This window comes from Aristolochia californica, unplaced genomic scaffold (assembly GCF_029961685.1).
Source record: "Aristolochia californica isolate CCGP_79_NKW_82.1479 unplaced genomic scaffold, dmAriCali1.0.hap1 SCAF_9, whole genome shotgun sequence".
Lineage (NCBI taxonomy): Eukaryota > Viridiplantae > Streptophyta > Magnoliopsida > Piperales > Aristolochiaceae > Aristolochia > Aristolochia californica.
In genome coordinates this window covers 4,414,068-4,427,540 of record NW_027182290.1, presented here as the reverse complement: position 1 = coordinate 4,427,540, position 13,473 = coordinate 4,414,068, and the positions used below count along the sequence as shown (strand labels likewise).

The 13,473-nt window shown below is 37.5% G+C and overlaps 2 protein-coding genes across 3 annotated transcripts; one reads left to right on the top strand and one right to left on the bottom strand.

Annotated features, from left to right (window-relative positions):
* Positions 1–62: 62 nt before the first annotated feature.
* Positions 63–5,455, top strand: LOC137941996 (uncharacterized). 2 transcript variants are annotated; one of them, XR_011110459.1, is made up of 13 exons: positions 63–221; positions 313–412; positions 510–618; positions 702–790; positions 1,086–1,142; positions 1,322–1,430; positions 1,505–1,606; positions 1,842–1,906; positions 3,218–3,321; positions 3,435–3,499; positions 4,031–4,085; positions 4,372–4,637; positions 5,223–5,455. XR_011110459.1 is itself a non-coding variant. In XM_068787652.1 (12 exons), the coding sequence occupies exons 1-12, from the start codon at positions 164–166 to the stop codon at positions 4,530–4,532; spliced, it is 1,074 nt and encodes a 357-aa protein (XP_068643753.1). In that variant the 5' UTR covers positions 63–163; the 3' UTR covers positions 4,533–4,727. The 2 variants fall into 2 exon arrangements, 1 of the variants encoding a protein (XP_068643753.1); XM_068787652.1 differs by lacking the exon at positions 5,223–5,455 and having other exon boundaries at positions 4,372–4,727.
* A 1,843-nt stretch (positions 5,456–7,298) lies between these two features.
* On the bottom strand, positions 7,299–9,866 carry LOC137940238 (G-type lectin S-receptor-like serine/threonine-protein kinase At5g35370). The gene has a single exon (XM_068785185.1). It carries the CDS (start codon positions 9,864–9,866, stop codon positions 7,299–7,301), a length of 2,568 nt encoding a protein of 855 aa, XP_068641286.1.
* Between the last annotated feature and the right edge of the window lie 3,607 nt (positions 9,867–13,473).

Here is a 13,473-nt window from a genome sequence, read left to right as displayed (position 1 = left end):
CCCCACCTGGTTGTTGTGCTGGATTTTAAATCGACAAGAAAATCCCCAGGTTCGATCCAGATTGCCGCCGCGAACGTTCCAATTTTTTATTTTATTTTATTTTCCCTCCCAATTTCTTTGAATCATAGATGCAGGTGCAGCATCTCTCCTCGGCGTTTTGGATATGGCGGTTCCTCTCTTCAACCTCGCCCCTGGTTTAAATGTTTCCAGGCTCTGCTTAGGTTCCTTCCTCTCCTCCGTTTTTCTTCTCGTTGACGTCCTGCCAGATTATCCGTAATTCCTCTGGACTCAATTTACTCCTTATGTTTACAGGAACCATGACCTTTGGAGAGCAGAACTCGTTAACGCAATCCTACCGCCTCATGGATGAGGCATTCGAAGCCGGAATTAACTTCTTTGACACGGCAGAGATGTATTCGCCCCTTTGCTGCTCGCTGCTGCTCTTTCCAAGCATAACTTCTTATATTTTAATAGTTGATTTACTTACTTTGAAGCTGTATTGTTTTAAGGTATCCCGTGCCTCAGCGCGCGGACACGCATGGGAGGAGCGAGGAGTACTTGGGCCTTTGGTTGAAAGATAGGAAGATTTCTCGCGATAGAGTTGTCTTATCTACCAAAGTCTTTCTCTTTGCCTTTACAGATGTTTCATGAGCTTTTTGTTTTTTCAAGGTTTGTTGCTGATTATGAGGTTTGATACACAGGTCGCCGGGCCTTCTGGGCAAATGACTTGGATCCGGGGTGGACCAAAGTGTTTGGATGCCAAAAACATCTTGCAGGCTATTGATGATAGGTTTGAACCTGTTAATTGTTTGTTATTTCTTGTCTCTATCTCTATTCCCTTCAAATAAGGTCCTTTTATTATCTTTCTATGATTTACGAAGTGCGTGATTGCCAAAACTTATGCTATGCTATATATTCTACTTTATATTAAATTTACAGGCTTAGATACGATAAGATTCTTATTTTTTTTTTCCCTAAAAGGTTTTATTTTTTCCTTGTGACCTGATTACAGGTCTATTTGTTACATGTTACTGAATCTATGTCCATTTATGCTCTCTTACATTTTTCCTCTTTTGCTTCCACAGCTTATTGCGAATGCAAATTGATTACATTGATCTTCATCAGATTCACTGGCCTGATCGGTCTGTATGATATTCTTAATTCCTATTTGGACAAACCTTGCAGTTTATAAGTTGGTAATTCAGATAAAACTTAAGTACTAGCAAATCATGAGCCAGAAACAATCCAATTAAATTGATTGTGTTTTCGGTGAATTTCTTCACATTTTTATGATAACTTTTGTCGGTGCATGTGCCTGCAGATATGTTCCCATGTTTGGAGAAATTGAGTATGATCCAAGCAGACAGTTCATGTCAGTACCTATAGAAGAACAACTTGATGCCCTTGGAAGAGCTGTTGATGCCGGAAAGGTACAGTTGGAGATACGCTTTTGCCATTGTTGTACATTAGATATTTTTTAATATTTTAACTTTCTTGCTTCTAGATCAGATATGTTGGACTTAGTAATGAAACACCATATGGAGTTATGAAGTTTCTGCACCTCGCTGACCATGGTGGATGCTATCCTCGCATAGTCTCTGTGCAGGTATGGATCCATTTAGTTGCAGAGCATAAAGGTATTTCTTTGTACTGTTAAGGTCTTTGTGCTGTTGACTGCACCTAACATCTTCCCATAATGAAATTTCACGAGACCTGACATCAGGTCATGGTATCTGCTCTCTTTTACTGGCTTTCATTTTCAAAGAGTTCTGTTAACGATGCAAATGGGGCACACCAAACACATCAATGCTTTCTTGACTTAAAAAATTTTCTTGTTTTAGAATGCCTATAGCCTACTTTGTCGGACCTTTGATTCTGGATTGGCTGAATGCTGTCACTGTGAGAGGTGAGGTTATCTGCTTAAGCGCAGATTTTGTTTTATGTGGTAATTTATTCAATTTTTTTAACATTCCATCTCTATGAGAAATTTTCTGTTTATTTCTTCTTGAGACTCCAAAGTGATACATACAGCACATTTGTCTTGCAATTACTTAACATTTAGAGGTGTCTGAGAGGGACAGAAGTTCTGTCTCTAAGCTGTAAAATCCCTGGTACCAATGGATAAAACCGAAATGAAAAAAAAGAAAAACATCTGATTTTCTTTTCAACTTTGACAAGTTCTTGTGCTGTATCTAGATGCACCAAATCAGTGTCAAGATAATGCGGTTATTTATCTCTCCATTTATTGGATTTTACTGGATCACAAACTAGTGTTATATTTGTCTGTTATATTTAAGTACCACAACTTCCTTTATCACTGGAACCCTCATAGGATGTGCCTATGTTTTCAGGTCTGGCAAGAGTACATGCTTAATTGCAAATAGAAAAAATCTAGAAGCTTGTCCTCCTTAATTGGACATCCATTTTATAAAGTGCCTTGACTTTCCCATGTTATAGGTTGGCCTTTTGTTTCATAAAGATTCACTTGGCACTGATTTTGTTCGGACAGTTCAAAGAAACGGATTGTGCGCGTAGCCTATGAGTAAATACAGTTCTGCCCTTTGTCATATCTGTCTCTGGAGAGTTCTCTTAGCATCATGTAGTTCTTTGAAATCACACTCACAAGTACAGACTTACAGACATGTTCAGGCACAAAAGCAAAAGTTTTGTGCCAAAAACGCCTTAGAAGCAGTGAGATGCAGCTGCATTTTATAATCCTTTGCCTCAATGTTTTTTTTTTTTTTTTTATGAATATCCTTTGCCTCAATGTTGGTAAGGTGTGTGAGGGGAATATGATTTTTTATTACTTTTCTGGAATATCTTCATTTATTTTTTTTAACTATTTAGTTCACAGTGCACTTAGACAAGTAATACTTTTTAAAAGGAGTATGGATTTTCATGTGTGTTTATGTAACTTACATTCAGGAACAGGAAACTATCCAGACCGTTATTATGCCTTAGACCTTTTAAAACAATGACAAATACAGTTTGGGCTGGAAGCACTTCATAAACTGGTTCTAGCTACTAAAAATTGTGATTCTACTTTTTCTTTTCAATGTTTATGATAACTCTGTCGAATTTTTGTGCTTGTAAATGTTACCCTCCAATCATATGTGTTACTCATTTTTAGGTAACCGATCATACTTATATATTTTTCCCTGTTGTGTCATATATACTTTGGAAATATCCTAGCTAATTTGTCTGGTTTCAATTTCAGCATCAGCCTATTGGCATACAGTCCTTTGGCAATGGGTCTTCTTACCGGAAAATACTTCTCTCTTGATGGGGGTCCACCTGATGGCCGAATGAATCTTTTTAGAGGTTTCACTTTGATTATTTAGTTTGTTGAACAATTTGCCTGAATAATTTACATAGCGCATACAATATATTATGCTGAAATTCATTTGGTTTTTGCTTTGTGAGTTTTCATTCAGGGAAGTATTCTGAAGGGGAATCCAGATACAACTTGTCCAATGCCACAATTCGAGCTGCCACTATGGTAGTATACTTTATTTATTCATTAATCTGCAGACTGCTTTGTGGTATCTGTTATGAGGCAAATAAATTGATCCACTTTTTATCCTTTAGTGGAATGTCAAGGTCCTGGTTATGAACAAATGAGGGAAAATCCACTCATAAATGATAAATAATCCTATTTGTCAATTGTCACTTTGGTTTGTCTTCTCTCATTTTCACTCTGAAAAGAGGATGACTAACTGCAAAGTGAAAAGCAGATTAACGAAGAGAGAATTTTCTTGTGTTGAGGTCGACGAAGAGAAAATTTAATGCTCTTTATTCAAGGTTTCTTGGATGTTTTCTCTTAGTTGCTGAGAAATGCCAAATACAAACACATTTTAGATGTATGAAGAAACATTGAAAGTCTAAGCTGCTTTTTCTTGAAGATTAAGTTATTACATCGGGTCTATATTCTTTAAACATTGAAGATAAAATTGAAATGTGTTATTAATTGTGATGCTGTGTACTGAAATATGTGCATTGATCTCTGTTCTCTTTGTATGTTATTTTTCAGGAATATATTGACATTGCTAAAAGATACAACCTCAGTCCTGTTTCTCTTGCCATTGGTATGAAGGTCTAACTCAATTATTATGTTCTAAAAATCTATTTTGACAGAAAAAGAAAACCAAGATGTACTGTTGATGTATCTTTTTATGATGTTGCCCTACGTATTTAAGTATTTCCCAAAATGAAATTAATAGTTTGTTGTATATCATCATCGGCATTGGCAGAGCCTTGTCCCAACTATCTTGAAAATGCATGAATCTTTTAGGTACTAACTGATAGTTTTGAGAATGGTTATCTTATAATGCTCCTCTTCTCTTATTTCCTTCCTCCTGTTCTTGTTGGCAGCTTTTGTTTTGAAACACCCTCTAGTCGCCAGTACCATTTTTGGAGTCACTAAACCATGGCAGCTGAGAGAGGTCATTGATGCATGTAGCGTTGAGCTCACTGAAGAAATTTTATGTGAGATTGATAAAGTGCATTCTCTCTTTCCAAATCCTTGCCCTTGAGAAAATTACATCTAGATACTCTCCTTTATTATTCACATCAGAGATCATCTGAGTCGTACCTTGTTCTGCATTATGTGAGAGGATGCTGACAGTCAATTATATCTGGTAATTTGACAGTATATTTACTATTTGTGCCTGCTAGAAATTTCTATTTGACAGTAGTAAAGATTTTGGTCACCTAATATTGTGTGGGGAGGAAAGTCTCTAAAGGCATGCTTCAGTGCTCAAAACATGGTTCTATGTGAAAGCTTGTGAATTTTGAACACGTGATAATATTTTTCATGCAATGGGGGTTGTAAATAAAGTACATCAAATAACAGGTTCTGTTAGAGATAGTTCTTATGTTGTCCATTAGGTGATTAAGTTTTCAGTGGTTATTGAAAAATTCAATCTGGCAAAAAAAATGGGGGGGATTAAGTCGAGTATGTGGTGATAAAAAGTCAAAGTCATTGCTAAATATGCCTAGCCTGGACATTATCTACTAGGAGTTTCTATCAAAGATGAGTCTACTCAGGACTTAATGAAACTAAGACATTCTAACTTAATTGAACTCTAAATACAAATTATACCAGACAATGTTCCTAATCAGAGTAATCACTTTAGTCATAACCAAATTAGAATTCTATATACTCTAGGGTAATCTTTATATTTTTCTGTCAGAGTTGATCGTTCCTTGTCTGTTTTCTGTAGTACTGTTTGCAGTGCATTTTGGCATAATCAGGTGGGGCCTGGGCTTTAGGAGATCAATTGTAGACAAAGCCAATCAGAGCTACCCAAAAATGGGTGACCTCATTTCTTCGCTCATCTTATTGCACAAAGTTTAATATTATAATGAGATCAGACACTTTTGCCTATTCATTTGCAGATATTCAAGATAGTGTTGAAAAATTATTAAAAGTACATCTGTCTGCGAAAAAAATTCAAATTTAAAATCCTAAAACATTTCAAGAAATTGTTAATATTTGTTTGCATTAGAGATTTTTATGATTTGTAAATTTTTGCTTTTGTATTGATTTCTTTTTTGGAGAAAGCTTTAGTTTCTTGCCTTGGTTTTCTTTTATTTACTGTTATTTACTTTCTCAACTTTTTAGAATTATGGCTAAAGATTGAAAATTCTTTAAAAAAACTGGTAACCCTTCTCCCATAGGTAGACATGTGGATGAGTGTAATAAATTTTTCTCATTTTCCTTAATTAGTTGTAGTTTAGCAAATTTCCTTTCAATGTTGAATTCTTATCTTATTAAGATGTGAAAAGATTTATGCCCTATTTGATTTATATTGTTATTTTTGTCAAGGTTTTCATTTCTAAGCAATTGATCTTATCAGGTCCTGGATGGATTAGGTTACTGGTGTTTTAATATCAAATGATTTCTTTTTATCTTTTCAACCAAATATTATACAACGTATATTCCCTGGTTATCTTAAGAAGAACATGATATTGATGCTATAGCTGTAAAAATTTCTAAAACATATAATCAAACTTTACAAAAATCAAACTTTTCAAAGAGAGACTTCAAGTGAGAAAAGAAATAAGGAGGTTAGGGTTAGGTTTGTTGCTTCTCTCTAATTTATAACATAAAAAAATTTATATAGAAACATAATGTCCATGTTCCTCTCACATCATTCTATTAATTTTTTATAAAAAATTCTAAGTAAATAGATATTATATCTTCTAACACTCGTTTTGAAGTTATAGTTTATAACTTCAACTTGGTGTATACAGCATATGCCAAAATAAAGAGACAAAAAAACTTATTGATTATGTCTTCAAATCAGCTCATAGGTCTTCAGGTCTTCTTCATAAAGCACAATTTTGGTCATGTGTCAACTTCAAATGGTCTTGCTTCAACTTTTTTATTTTATTTTTTTATTATCATAAACCATTTCACTGTTAATAAACAACAAATTTTCTTCTATTCTCTCCCTTGGATGTCCTTAGAAAATATGACTATGATTAACAACTTTGATCAACAATTCACAATCACTCTTTGAAAATTTGAAAAAATATTAAGATTATTAATGAATACCCATTAAGAAATGGATTTAATATTGGGTTTTGTATAATGATTCAGGTGACAACTTGTTGGCCACCTTAAATATTGTCTTGTAATCAGTTTTGGGATTCCAAAGGCCATAAAAGGAGATTAGACAATCTATTACATGTAATGGGGCTATTTACATGAATAAATAGGTCCCTTTATCCTTTCCTTGTGATTAGAAGGGATGACACAATACTAGGAGATATTCTATGGATGATTTGGTTTTAGAGAGAAGATGCATGGTCTTGTGGGAAGAGAGCTAGGAGAAGGAAAGGGGGAAGAATGATCCAAAAACATCCCCTAAAAAATGTCTTCTAACAACCTCAAAATTTCCATCACTATTGAGTATTCCTCCTTTGATACATGAAGCTCAAGAGATAAAACAAAAACCAATCCATATGAAGAACAGGAGTGGAGGAACTACCTTCTCAATAGCTTTGAAGAGTGATCATAGGACAATAACCTTTGTCAAACAATGGCATCAAGAAAAACCAACAACTATGCACCAAGCTTCAATTGGTGCTCTTGAAATTTTATATTATGGTACTAATAGTTACCCCAACAGGTGGGTCATATCTTGAATATAATTATTGATTAAGTATAATAATCTAATTAATACATTCCTTCCAATCTACTCCAAAGCTATTTGTATATCTTTACAAACTTACAAACCAAAACTAAAACCAAAACCGAGCACATGTGGTAGATCAAACCGTCCATAGCTCGATTATCTCGGACCGGATATTTGCTGTGAGGAAAGGTAAGAGACACCCACAGACGTCTGCGTCCCGCTCGTTGAGCTGTTGGACGAACCGGTTGTCAACCCTTGGTACAACACCCGGTTCTCGTCAACCCCTTCCGCCCCGACTGATTCACTGAACCGCCTCCCGTAAAACCTCAAGAAGTTCAAAGATTGAACCCGTGGTTCGCCCACGGGCGCGCTGCCTTCAAGCATCGCCACCACCGTCGCCATCGTCGGCCTCAGTCCTGGATCCTCGTGCGCGCAGCACAGAGCCACACGGACCAACTTCGCCACCTCCTCGCTCATCACTCTCCCTTCTACCCTTGGGTCTGCAAGTTCCGTATACCGCCTCTGCTCGTGCATTTCTAGCGCTTGTAAAGGAAAATAGCCTGTCGACACCGATCCCTCGTCGCTCCCGTTATCGGTGCTCCCACTTGTTCCTCTCGGACTGCAATTCTTTCTTCCGCTGATCAACTCTAACAAAACCATCCCGTAGCTGTAGACGTCCGTCTTGTCGGAGATGGCGGCGTTGGTAAGCCATTCCGGCGCTAGGTACCCTCTCGTTCCTCTCATGGTGGTGAAGAGGTTGGATTGCTCGGGGCTCATCAGCTTCGACAACCCGAAATCCGATATCTTCACCTGAAAACGATCATGTAACAATATGTTTTCTGGTTTAATGTCGCAATGGATGATCTTGTGCTCGCAGCCGCCGTGCAGGTATGCCAACCCACGCGCGGTCCCAAGAGCGATGTCAACCCGCTCCTGCCATTCTAAAACCGGGCCTGAACCAAACAGGGTTCGATCCAATGAACCCCGGTTCATGTATTCGTAAACCAGAAGCCTCTCCGTTCCCCGTGCACAAAATCCTCGTAGTCTCACCAGATTGACGTGACGGATGCCTCCGATAATGGCGATTTCTGTTAGAAATTCTTTCTTCCCCTGAACACCCACATTAGTGATCTTCTTCACTGCGACGAGGGATTTATCCGGAAGTGTTCCCTTATAGACTGCACCGAATCCTCCGACTCCAATCTGGGTGCTGAAATCGTCAGTAGCTGCTTCGAGTACCTCGTATTTGTACCTCTCGGGCATGCCGGGGATGTCGATGCAATCCGTTTCTGAAGATGAAGAGTTGGGTCGACCCAGTTTCACTGTTCGAGTTTTCGCATCTTTCAATCTTCTCCACCAGAGAAACAGAGTAGTCATTAGGACGATGAGCAATCCAGCTCCGATGCAGGGTAAGAGGATCAGCAGCGCTGTTGGGAAATTCTTTTTGGATTTGTTATCATCATTAGTGACATCTGGATTTCTAATCACCTTTACGTAGCCTAATCTATCTGCGTCCTCTGTGGTGCTATAGAACAGAGACCCCAGCTCGTCTTTCAGAAGGTAACAAGAAGATGAAGAATTCTGAAAGAAGAAACCCAGACAAGAGCAATTTCTCGAGCATAAAATTTGACAAGCACCGAAGGTTGATACGGCTGCAACCTGGCTCTGGTAGTCGCCGGCAAAATATTGCGATCCGGTGCCGAGTCTTATGTAAGAAACTGACGTGCCAAACCCACCTCCATCGCATTTAGGTGAAGCCAGCTTGGACCCATCAACCGGAGAGCAACCTGCCGTCGGAGATTCTGCCGAAGCATGAAAACCAGACGGGCAGACGCAGCCGGATGCACTACATAATCCGAGAGGTCCGCAGGAAAGCGGGAGGCGGCAGTTATCATCCGGCGCCGCGAAATCCTCGTTCCAGTCTCGTCCATCGTAGCTTCTAATGACAAACCTCCCGTCGGCAGCTACGACGGCGACCCGGAATCCGGCAGGAGAAGAAGACGCTAAGTGCCAAACAACCACGTTCCGGACGCCGTCATAGAAAAAGAGACCGGAACTGTTGAGTTCCATAAATGAAACCTCGGCGTTCAAGAATTTGAACGCGCGTACATCCGTCGACAAGCTCCAGTACGACAACTCAGATTTCCATTGCAAGTACGCATCGCTCTGAGTCAAAGATAATGAAAACATGCCCGTCGCAAGATCAGACGCAGCAACGGAGCCGAAAACAGGGTTTCCCACCTGCAACCTCTGCCCAAGAACGATGGTGTCCGTCGGGTGATCGAAGCTCTCCCAGAGGGAACGATTGTTGGCATCAAACAAAACCAAGTTCCCATTATCACCAAGTCGAACCGCTGCCACCGACGCCCGCAGAGGCGGAGTAGACCAAGCTATGCTGCCATTGACGTGGGAGACGAGAATTCCGGCAGGGGAGAGACTGAAGGTACCCGTGTTGGTTACAGAGGAGTCTCGATTGCCAGCCCAGACGATAACGTTAGAGATCAGATGAAGGACGCAAAAATAGAAACGGGACTGCTGGGAGAGAGGATTATAGAGGGCGACCCGGAAGGTGTCGTTAGGGGAAGAGAGAAAGGCGCCGTTGTTGTCGACGAACCGGAAGTTGGAGGCAGTGAAGTTGGGCTGAATCTCAGTAAAAAGGCGGCCGGCGGTGGCGATAGAGAAAAAGAGGAGAAGGGTGGCGACTGATAAGAGAAGACGCGCCATGGAAGAGGCAAATACGGCTCCTGGAAGCACTGGTTTTGTTCTTAGTTTGGTCATCCTCCGCCATCGATGAGTTCTGTTCAGGGGAAGGCGTTGACTTGGAAGGGGGAGACGAATTCACGTATTATCTTTCAATGTGACAGTTACGGCTTTTACAAGAAAAAACTGAAGCGAGAAAAACAAAAGCAAGTTCAGTAAAACAGAAGCAAAAGAGAGAGAGAGAGAAGAAGAAATGTGAAGTGGGAACCTCCCGAGCAGTCGTACTCTCGACTTTTGACTTCGGGTTGTTGACACATGTGAATGCATACGATCGTGCCTCGTCTTACAACATACAAGTCAACGTTGAAAAATAGAAAAAATAGAAAAAATAGCGAATGACATGGTGTGGGGGAGGAAATACCTCTTTGATGACACCCACCCCTATAATTGGGTATTCTAATGCGATTCGTATCATCCATACGTGATACTTAAATTCGACCATTGTTATTCCTAAAAATAGTTAGTAAAAACAAAAATTTAACCATTATCTCATTTTCATTGAAATTCTTATTTTCTTTTCTTTTCTGAAGATTTCAAATAGACCCTTAATGAGGATACGATATCCTCATCCTATATCCACTACAATTAGCTTGTAGATGCCTTCTAAATCTACTGCTTAACATCCAAAATATAAAGGAAAAAGGCGGATTAATTCTATAAGTGCAAGGTAAGGAGAAGAAGTACGACTCTACTAAGCTCGAAGACATTGTTCGAATGGCAGCCGGGTGGTTTTGATAGGCGCTTGACCTTTTTTTTAGTGCAATTTGAAGTTGTACACCCATAAAATATAAAGCGGCTTAATTCTTTCCTTCGCCGTCACCCTCAATATAGAAAGAGTAGGAGAAAGTATTTTTGTTAAACAATTAAGGCAACAACAATGGTGCACTTGACTTATGATAATTTAAGCAATGTGGTAGAGCCTTATGTAGTGGAGGTCATATCTAATTATTTTAGTCTTTGGTTTCATTAATCATGTCAAGTCTGAACACAAAGTTTATGTGAACATGACTCTTCTTTATCCCTTAAGACTTTGTTATGGTTAGATGGGTCAAACCCCCCCCCTAATTGAGACCTAACATTTGCCGACTTTGAATGGGACAGGGCAGGTGATGAGAGAAGGGAACAACTAAGTCCTTTCAAGACTTAGCCAGCATGTTTGGAGAAGGCATTAGTATGTGTAAACTATTATTTTCTTGTTTATTGATAAGTAGATGAGGAGCTGCAATTTGGGATTTATTATTTTTTTATTTTTTTATTTAATGATTTTTAAAGTTCTTGCTAGATGCCTCATGTGTAGTTTGTTTGTGGATTGCCTTAAACAATAATTGTTAAAAAAATTCATTTTTAATATTATTTTTTATATTTTTATTGTATACATATTATATTTTTTATTTTTTTATTTTAGCCATTGATTACCTCTTTATCTACATAATCCCTTTCAAATTCAGATTCAGAAGGAGATAAAGGCATTTGATTTAAAGTAACATTTTGTTAATAAAAATGAAAGCAAATCAAGGAGAATTGTTCTGTAGTTGAAAATATAATAATAAATAGATAAGGCATTTGATTTCAATCAAACCCATTGTTAAATCTAAACAAGTATAACCGATTTAATGTATATGTCAAAAATAAAAATAACTCAAGTTTAGTCGACCTTAGTCGCATCCAGTTTTTTTCTTTCTTACAAAAAAAAATCTCATTATTTGCATAAAAATACTATTCACATCATTATATTAACAAAAATGCATTTATCTTTGTAAACATAAGAATTTGATCACCAAAGTTAAAACCTCAATCCAATCGATGGTCCAAATCATAAACATTGATCAACAACCAATACTGAAGGAACATGATAACCAATTGACCAATGGTCAAAGTAAAAAAAATCGATGATCAAAGTATAATTTTTTTATAAAAAGGTAGATCAATAATCAAAGTCATTTTTTTAGGCAAGACTTGGATGAATTATTGAGATAAAGCCCTAATCAACTATCAAAATGAAGTTAATTCTACAGTCCTATCGTCAAAATCAAGTTAGACGAGAATGACACCCACGTACCACATAAGCAAACAAAGTGGCACATGTTAGGCCCGGTAAGGAACAAACCTAGGGGAAGGAGTAAGGGGTGAATAGGCTAAGGCGTTACAACTCAAAAAATGACAAATTAAAATTTCTAGCCCTTACTCCACAATGACAACAACTTCTCTCAAATTCTTTGGGGGTGTAAACAATCTAGCATTCTTCCCAAATTGAAAGGATTACTTGATTATAATATAGCCCAATGTAATTTGCATACTCAAGGTTTGACCCAAATTGGAAGGATTACTTGTTTATAATATAGCCTAATGTAATTTGCCTCTCAATAGGCCAATATAAGTTAAAGCTCAAACAAATAGGGACACCAATCTTAAGTACTTGCTCAATGTAATTAACATCATAAAATAGTCTTTAATGATTTAATTTTAAAGTAAAGACAACTCGTATAGTCCTCAATGACCAGATTTGAAAATATATGCAATTGAAGATGATTTGATTTGGAAATTTGGATTCAATGTAAATCTAAGGATTGGTTTTTCAAGTTGGGGAATGGACACAAAATAAATTAATGTAATATTTAATTTCAAAGCATAGCTCGCGAGTAGTAATCTGAACTTTAATGAGTGATTTCAAAGTACTATGGCTCTAGTTCAGTGTACTTGACTAAGTATAATCAATCTATCTCAAAGTATGAGCATATAAATACTTAAAATTTGAAATCTTATCCTCCAATTTTAATATTTTATAAACACCCTTTCAAATGCCTCAATAAGTCAAAATATTTGCATTTAAGATATGATTTGAAAATAAAGGAGGCTACTAATATTGATTTTGAGTGGTAATCAATCACACAATCGCTCACAAATTTGACCTTAAAATACTGTAATACACATTCAACAAATTGATATCTAAGTATTCAATCAAGATTTAAATGGATAATCACTCAAATATTGAACTCATTGAAGAAAATTTTCAAATTTTGGTAGCTTTCCAAGGCTTGGAGGAGGGTTAAACTACTCAAAACGAGTGGAAGGGCTTGGGAGTCTTGTTTTTCACTATAGCAAGGAGAAATTTTTGTTTGAGGTGATTTTGGGTTAAATAACTCGATTACTAATGTTACAAAACTTGTTGTTATGAATGATAAAGTCATTTTTGGTATTTTAAAAAAATTAAAAATTGGGCAAAAATTATTAAAAAAATCAATAAATCCTATTATTGTTGCTGAACATGTTGGTAGGTCACTTATAAGATTTTGAGACCTATAACTTTTGAATCTACTTGTAACATTCTAAATATTTGCATTTGTGTCAGATGGGGTTGATTCTGTGCTTGGGGTCAAAACGTTTTGGTTCCAAAAGCTCTTTGTGTAGTCAAATCCATTCCTGGGCTCAACTCCTCTAGCTTCTGCTCTCCTATTTTAATTTCAAAACTTACTTTAGCTGGGGTTTACTCCTTTTTATTGTTCTTCCTTAAATAGAGTTGACTCCATCCCATGTAGTTGACTCCTACTGTGTGCTCTTCCATTTAGGGGTT

Coding starts and splice junctions, on each gene's coding strand:
- LOC137941996 (XM_068787652.1), top strand. CDS start 164: ATGGCGGTTCCTCTCTTCAACCTCGCCCCTGGTTTAAATGTTTCCAGG. Junction 3,322..3,434: donor CCGAATGAATCTTTTTAGAG/GTTTCACTTTGA, acceptor GTTTTCATTCAG/GGAAGTATTCTGAAGGGGAA. Junction 4,086..4,371: donor TCCTGTTTCTCTTGCCATTG/GTATGAAGGTCT, acceptor TCTTGTTGGCAG/CTTTTGTTTTGAAACACCCT.
- LOC137940238 (XM_068785185.1), bottom strand. CDS start 9,866: ATGGCGCGTCTTCTCTTATCAGTCGCCACCCTTCTCCTCTTTTTCTCT.